Below are 8,381 nucleotides of genomic sequence, written 5' to 3' on the forward strand. Positions count from 1 at the left end.
TTTGTATGTGTGTGAGTGTACAAATGTATATTTGTATGTGTGTGAGTGTACAAATGTATATTTGTATGTGTGTGAGTGTACAAATGTATATTTGTATGTGTGTGAGTGTACAAATGTATATTTGTATGTGTGTGAGTGTACTAATGTATATTTGTATGTGTGTGAGTGTACAAATGTATATTTGTCCGTGTGTGATTGAACAGATGTGTATTTGTACGTGTGTGATTGAACAGATGTGTATTTGTACGTGTGTGATTGTGAGCTGGCAGAATCGTTAGCGCGCCGGGCTAAACGCTTAGTGGTATTTTGTCTGCCGTTACGTTCTGAGTTCAAATTCCGCTGAGGTCGACTTTGCCTTTCATCCTTTCGGGGTCGATAAATCAAGTACCAGTTATGCACCAGGGTCGATGTAATCAACTTAATCCCCTTGTCTGTCCTTGTTTGTCCCCTCTATGTTTAGCTCCTTGTGGGCAATAAAGAAATAGGATGTGTATTTGTATGCGTGAGATTGTGGAGATGTATATTTGTGCGTGTGTAATTGTACAGGTGTGTATTGTACATTGTATATTTGTATGTGTATTTGTACAAATGTATGTTTGTACCGGTGTCATTGTTCAAATGTATATTTGTACATGTATGATGGTTCAAATATATCTCTTTACAAGTGTAAGTATATTTGTATGTGCGTGAATAAACAAACATATACGTTGGTGTGTAAATGAATACAAATTAAAATTAAGATGATGCCTTTTTCTTTTTTGTATGCATGTAATTATCTGTACTTAAGTATATTTTCCATTGAATGCTTCTATTCAATTCTGTATTCATTTACAGGTGCTGTTTCTTGCCTATTTCCTGGCCGTGATCTGGGTAGCTGCCAGCTCCCTTGCAGTAATGCCATTATTGGTCAGCACATTCATTCTCTCCACTGACTTCAAGAAGGGAGACTGCATTGAACTTAAGTATTATGGTAAGTCTCTCTTTCTGTGTAATTTTGCATTCTGATTCCCATGACTTAGTTTCTGAAATAACTCCTGAATGTCTATGTAAGAAACTTATCAGCCATCAGTTCTAATTCTGACATAAGACCACATATAAAGTTGGTTCAGTCAACTCCAGTACCATGACTATGGAAGTGAATGGGTAGAGTTATAAGAGCATCAGCTGTATGCTTTGTGATATTTGTTCCAACTCACTATGCACTGAATTCAAATCCCACCAAACTAACTCTGTTATTCATTTTTTTAGAGCCATTAGAAAAGTCCCAATCTAGGATGGTGGATTAATAGAATTATTAGGGGGTTTGGACAAGATATCTTTTGCTATTTTTTCCAAGATGTTTACATTCCTACAGTAATGCTTGCAATGTCACTAATCACAGTAAACCATTCTATATGCTGCCTACTTCACTCAAATATAATAATTCATTATATCCTCAAATATAATAATTCATAATTGCCCCCACTGAACACTTACATTACTTAGCCTTTCTCATTTCTATCAGTCCAAACTGACTCTGCTTATTATTATCTAGCTAAAGAAGATTCAGCTTTAAACATTCCTTGTTAAGGATTTTACTGCCATATACAATATTGTGTTTAAAAAGACAAACCATTTTCATAATCTAAAATACTTGTCCTCTTCTAATCATTTTTTTTCCTTCTTTCAGGTCTCAACAAAACTATTTGTGAGCCAGAACTGGAGATGTTCCTGAAAGATGTAAGTAAAATTTTCCTTCAAAAACCATATTTACATCTCTAAAACATTCATCACTATATATTTTTAACACAAATATAGAATCACTTGCCCGTTTGATTTTATGCAAGCGTGACCATCTACATTGGTCAGCCATTTTTGTCAGTAGTTTGATACACTGATACGAAGTCCATCAGAAGTACCATTGCTGTTTGTTGATGACAGACTTACTCCATCAACCTGGTTTAACCCATTCACTGCAAGATTAAATTTCCTGGTTATTCCAGTAATGATATTTAATATCTACCAAAAATAGAATTAGTATTTTCTGTGAGTCACATTGCTTCAATAAATTTGACATGTCTCAATGAAAAACAGTTTTAAGCATGACATTCCTCAACAAAAGATAGATTGGTACATAAAACTACTTTCTGTAGTTAAGGGTAATGAAATTTTGAATGGATATATCTGATTCCTACATAAAAGGATTAACATCACCACACAATCTTCCATACCTTCAGCAGTATCAATTCTGTTGTGAGTATTTGGGGTAGATCTGTAGTTTGAGAATATCTTTTTCCTTGCCTCCCATCAATCTTGCAGTACTTGTCATTCACCTAGAATGAACTGTGCTGATTCTAGCCCGTGAAACCTAAGTATCTCAAACAAAAGCTGACCATGCCTATCGGTCACAGATGTCTGACGCATGGGTCAACGATCAGTCATAATTCTAACTGTGGACAACTTACACAAGAGTAGATATCAATTCAAGTATTCATTTTTAAGTTGATCATAGTAAACCATGTTATCAGCTGCCTACCTCACTATATATATATACCATCCAAAATGTAGTGACAGGAGAGCCTCAAAAAGCTCTAGCACGGCTGTACCATGGATGAGTTTGGTTTGTGAACTGAACAACAGAGCCTTGACCAAACAAACAAAGACATCTTTTATACATAAGTTACTAGAGAAAATCATTGTAGTGAAGGTGAGAAACTTCAAAGTGTGACACAAAATCTAGATCACTAAAATGGACTCAATGAAGGCAAAAATTGGTTACATACTTTGAACTTGTCCTAAGTCTGCTCTTCTCATGAGCCACATCTCACATACGCTCGACACAATAGTCATCATCATCATTTAACGTCCATTGTCCATTCTGGCATGGATTGGATGGTTTGAACAAGGTTGGTAAGCTGGAAGGCTGCACCAGACTCCAGTCTGATTTGGCATGGTTTACTATAGCTGGATGTCCTTTCTAACACCAATCACTTCATGAGCGTAATGGATGCTTTTACATGCCACCAGCATGGGTGCCATTTGCATGACACCAGTATCTGTCAGGATTGCAATTTTGCTCATCTTGAGGAGTCTTCTTCTCAAGCATGACATAACACCAAAGGTTTCAGTCATTGCCTCTGTGAGGCCCAACACTCAAAAGGAACTCAGCCACTTTGCATCTGTGAGACCCAACGCTTAAAAGGAACTCTGCCATTTTGCCTCTGTGAGAGCCCAATGCTTGAAAGGAACTCAACCACTTTGCCTCTGTGAGGGCCCAATGCTTGAAAGGAACTCAACCACTTTGCCTCTGCGAGGCCCAATGCTTGAACAGTGCACCTTATGTGTCACCAGCATGGGTGCCAGTTACATGACACCAACATCAGCCTTGACTATGATTTCACTTGGCTTGATGGGTCTTCTCAAATACAGCATATTACTAAGGGTCTTGGTCACAAGTCATTGCCTCTGTGAGGCACATGATCATGCTTGACCATGTCTTCCTGGGTCTACCTCTACCACAAGTTCCCTCCTCAGTTAGAGATCAGCACTTCTTTACACAGCTGTCCTTGTCCGTACACATCACATGACCATACCAGTGCAGTCATTTCTCTTGCATACCACATGACCATACCAGTGCAGTCATTTCTCTTGCATACCACATCTGATGCCTCTTATGCCTAACTTTTCTCTCAAAATGCTTACACTCTGTCGACCATGCACACTGACATTGCATATCCAGTAAAGCATACTGGTTTCATTTCTTTCAAGCCTACACATATCCTCGGCTGTCACAGCTCATCTTTCATGGCCATGTAGCATGGCTGTTCATACACAGGCATCATACAATATCTTTCACTCTGAGAGAGAGGCCCTTTGTTTCCAACAGAAGTAGGAGCTCGCTGAACTTTGCCTAGCCTAATCTTATTCTCACAGCTACACTCTCGGAGCACCCCATTCCACTACTAACTTGGTCACCTAGATAACAGATACTATCTACTACCTATAGCTTGTTCTCCTGGCAGTTTTTGTTTCTTATTTTCAATTTTTCTTTGCATTATCATTTTATATCTCATTTTTAAACCAAAACACCATGTCCTGGTGTGTTATAAGAGGTGATTAAATGGATTGGCATCAGGAAGAGCATTTAGGTGTAAAACATTGCCAAAATAAGTCTTATCTAATCCATGCCAGCATGGAAGAGCATATGTAAACATTATGATGGTGATGATAATTGAGGCAAGCATATGATTCTGGGTTCAATTCTATTCTAGTACCTTGGACAGTATGTGTTTTCTTCTAGGTTCACCAAAACTTTGTGAGTGGAACTTGCTGGGTATAAACTGCAAAACCCCATTAGATGTGTGTACACACATATACATATATACAGAATAGATTGAAGAATTAGTGGTGCATCAGACAATTTCCTGGTGATATTTGATTATATTCCTTTACATTCTTGTTATATCTTTTTACCAGGCAAAGCCCTAGGGTTGATACATTCAAGCAAAACCCTTTTGAAGATAGTGCTGTAATATGACCACAGTCCAATGACTAATGAAACCAATTAAAACGATACAATTGATCTTGATGCTGATAATTACGATAATGCCTTAAAATCTTATGGAGTTTTTTTTTGTTTTCTTTTTTAAATTCTCCCAATTATTTTACTTATTTATCCCATTTTCACTCTATTTTCAGGGTAAAGAGCTGTTCACTTGCTATATCTTTACCTATGTATCAGCAGTGCTGGTGACTATCAGCATGGTAAGTATCTCATAGTTTCTAATTCATATCCCTTCATATTAACTTCAAGTTTTGGAGGAGGAGCTAAATCAATTAAATCAACTCCAGTAGTCAACTGGTACTTATTTTTCGACCCCAAAGGGATAAAAGACAAAGTCGACCTCAGCAGAATTTGAACTCAACATAAAGATGGATGAAATGCTGCTAAGCATTTTGCTCAGCATGCTTATATATATCCCTTCATATATCCTTTTGCTGCCTTTATATATGTCTTAATATTATATAAATCCCTTCACTACCTAATATATCCCTTCATATTAAAATCAAGACAGTATTCCATAGTATCTGCAGTTCTTGTGGATGCTTCCAGAGAATCTAATAATGCATATAACTGTGGAAGGAAAGACTAGTAAATAAATATATCACAGATGAAATATTTGAAGACAGGAAAAGAGCAGAAAGTTTAGCAACAGTTTCAGTGCCCAGTAGAAATACTTTGACTCTGTGTTGAATTTGGACTAACCAAAAAGATTAAAGGGTCACGAGGATATAAGTAGCCCAGTGGGTTTTTTTTCCCTTACTTGGATTCTTTGTGTTGCTTGACTGATTTGAGAATTAACACAGAGAACAGAATATGCAAGACTACATAACTTGGTGGAAAGATTTGATAAAGACACGAAATAAGAATAATCATTTAAATACTAATCTATCAATTTTAAAATTTCATTTCTCTCACGATTATCGAGCTTTGTTAGTTAAGATATTATTTTAATTGATGTATGATTAAGAAGCTTACTTTTGAAATCATATTTCCAAATTCATATTTCCAAATTCATTTCCATTGTGCATCATCTTAGTCAACTAGCCTCTTTCATAGATCCAGGGTAACTAATGCCTTGTGAATAAAAATTCAGTTGATGAGAAGTGTACAGAGGTGTGTTTAATAAGTATGTGTGTGTTTCATAAGTGTGTATGTGTGTGTGTCACTAGTGTAGTGATGGGGTGGTTCTCCCCAGGTGGCACTTTTAAGGAAGCACCACTTTTAGGTCTGCTGTAGGCAATATGTGCTTTTTGTGGGTCCACGGGCTAAAAATGGAAGGGCCAACCCAGGTGGTATACACTCTATCTATGCTAGTGGTGTGCGTGTTTCATAAGTGTGTGTTGCTTAATGTTGAATGAATGAGAAAGGAATTCTCAATAGATATAGAAGATATGGATATGTTTTTATTGAAACTGAAGCTGAGTGTTTGTCTCATGAGTAAAGTTTCATACCACTGCAATCTTCAAGTAAAGCATATGCATGATAAAGTCTATAGCTTGATTACAAAGTTTTGTTGATTTTAGTAGTAGATGTTTTCTAACAGATGAGAAGTTGAGTATACCATACATACAAACAAACAATTAATATGAGGAAAAGCAGAATTCAAATCAATGCTAGAAACATTTCAGTAAATGAATATTTTTTTTATTCTATACCTTGTATATGGATATATAATGCAACATATGTAATATATGCGATAAAATGAAATAAAATGATTAGGTAAGGTAGCAGAATTGGTAGGACGCTGGACAAAATGCTTAGTGGTATTTCATCAGTCTTTATGTTCTGAGTTCAAATTCTGTCAAGACTTTGCCTTTCATCCTTTTGGGCCCAATAAAATAAGTACCAGTTGACTACTGGGTTGATGCAATCAACTTATCTCTACCCCAAATTTGCAGACCTTGTGCCAAAATTTGAAATCATTATTATTATTGTTCTTTCATTTTGTCAGACATCATTATTTAATACACAAATGACTTAAAAATGTAATATGCAATGCATATTTGTGTGTGTGTGTGTGTGTGATATGCATGTGTGTGTGTACATTGAGCAGACATTATTTTCTATAGCACTAAGCTAACTCATACCTTATAAGTGAAATTGGGTAGAAAAGAATTGCATAGAAGTCCATTGGATGATTTAGACCTGTAATTCCAAGTTATAACTAAGTCATCCACTGCATAACATTGATTCTTCCTGAGAATTAGTGTCTCAGGAATGCTCTCTTGAATCAAGAGAAAAACCTTCACTCAAATCACATTTAAGAGAAAATACTCTGCTTAGCATTAACCATAGTCATGGAAACTAGTAATATTATTTATCTACTACAGTAAATATAATCCTTCCACGCTGCCTACTGAATACTCTTATTTTGTGAAACCCTCTATAGATGGGTATATGGATGTAATATGTATATAGTTGCTAGAAATAGTGGCTAAAACTCCCTCAAATCACACCATACCACTTTTTATTGTTATTTCTATTATTTGGCTTATATTTCCCATCCAAGCCTAACATGGCTTTGACGTCTCATGTCATACAACACTGGACACTAGAGTGGTATGTGGAACTCTACTGCACCTGATCTTTCTTTACGTGTCACATTTCACAATGCCTGTTGTGTGTGTGTGTGTGTGTGTGTGTGTGTGTGTGTACATACATACATATATATACATACATAATATATATATACATTACATATATATACATAAAAGGCAGCGAGCTGGCAGAATCGTTAGCACGCCAGGCGAAATGCTTAACGGTATTTCGTCTGTCTTTGTGTTCAGAGTTCAAATTCCGCTGAGGTCGACTTTGCCTTTCATCCTTTCGGGGTCGATTAAATAAGTACCAGTTACGCACCGGGGTCAATGTAATCAACTTAGTCCCTTTGTCTGTCCTTGTTTGTCCCCTCTGTGTTTAGCCCCTTGTGGGCAATAAAGAATTAATATATATATAATATATACTTTTGTTATTTACACCACCTGTCCTCGTCTGTTGTTATTATTTGTATATTCTCCTATATATATATATATATATACATATATATATACATACATACATACATACATACATACATACATACATACATACATATTTCTATCTTCCTCCTCTTCCCTTTCCTTTATCATGACTTCTTGGATATATATACATTCCTCCTGGTATACACTTTTCTCTTGCATATTGAAGATGTGTGTCTATACTGATACACAAGCACTGCATTCATGAAAATGTGTGCACTTGCGCCAGTGTTAGAAATGCATAATATCATTGTTTTGTTTTGTTTTTTTTTTGTTGTTTTTTACTAATTATTTCTTATTCCCTCTTTCAGATTCACTTTTTGATTGCGGTCAGTGCTAATTACACACACTTGAAGGATTCTAGATTCGCTACATACAATGCTTACGAGACGGAGGATGTACGAAACTCCAAGCATTCGATACTAGACACCAACATGTGAGCAAGCTGACAACTTGCTGTACCATCATTTGCATTAAATGACAGAGAAGAGAAGAGAGAAACGGAAAACAAACAAACACAAAAATCAATCAATAAATAAAATTAAACTAGAAAGATGAGACGAGAAAGAAAAAAAAAATAAAATGATAAATAAAATTTTAAAGAAATGAAAGAACATTACAATTATGATTAATATTATTATTATAATTATTATATCTACCTATCTATCTATGTGTATGTATCAATGTGTGTGTGTATATATGTGTATGTATATATTTGTGTGTGTATAAATTATATACATAAATGCATATATACGTGTATATATATGTATATATATATATATACATATATATATATATATATATATATATATATATATATA

At 35.5% G+C, this 8,381-nt stretch overlaps 1 protein-coding gene across 12 annotated transcripts in view; it reads left to right on the plus strand.

The window, feature by feature from the left end:
* LOC106874846 (uncharacterized) overlaps nucleotides 1–8,186 on the plus strand; it is a 719,848-nt gene extending 711,662 nt beyond the window's left edge. For all 12 annotated transcript variants that reach the window (XM_052969399.1, XM_052969395.1, XM_052969396.1 and 9 more), the window contains 4 exons: nucleotides 835–970; nucleotides 1,670–1,719; nucleotides 4,678–4,743; nucleotides 7,872–8,186. In XM_052969399.1, coding sequence (XP_052825359.1) covers nucleotides 835–970; nucleotides 1,670–1,719; nucleotides 4,678–4,743; nucleotides 7,872–8,000 — 381 coding nt within the window. In that variant the 3' untranslated portion in view covers nucleotides 8,001–8,186. The remainder of the gene's footprint in view (nucleotides 1–834; nucleotides 971–1,669; nucleotides 1,720–4,677; nucleotides 4,744–7,871) is intronic.
* The last annotated feature ends 195 nt before the right edge of the window (nucleotides 8,187–8,381 follow it).

This window comes from Octopus bimaculoides, chromosome 7 (assembly GCF_001194135.2).
Source record: "Octopus bimaculoides isolate UCB-OBI-ISO-001 chromosome 7, ASM119413v2, whole genome shotgun sequence".
Taxonomy (NCBI): domain Eukaryota; kingdom Metazoa; phylum Mollusca; class Cephalopoda; order Octopoda; family Octopodidae; genus Octopus; species Octopus bimaculoides.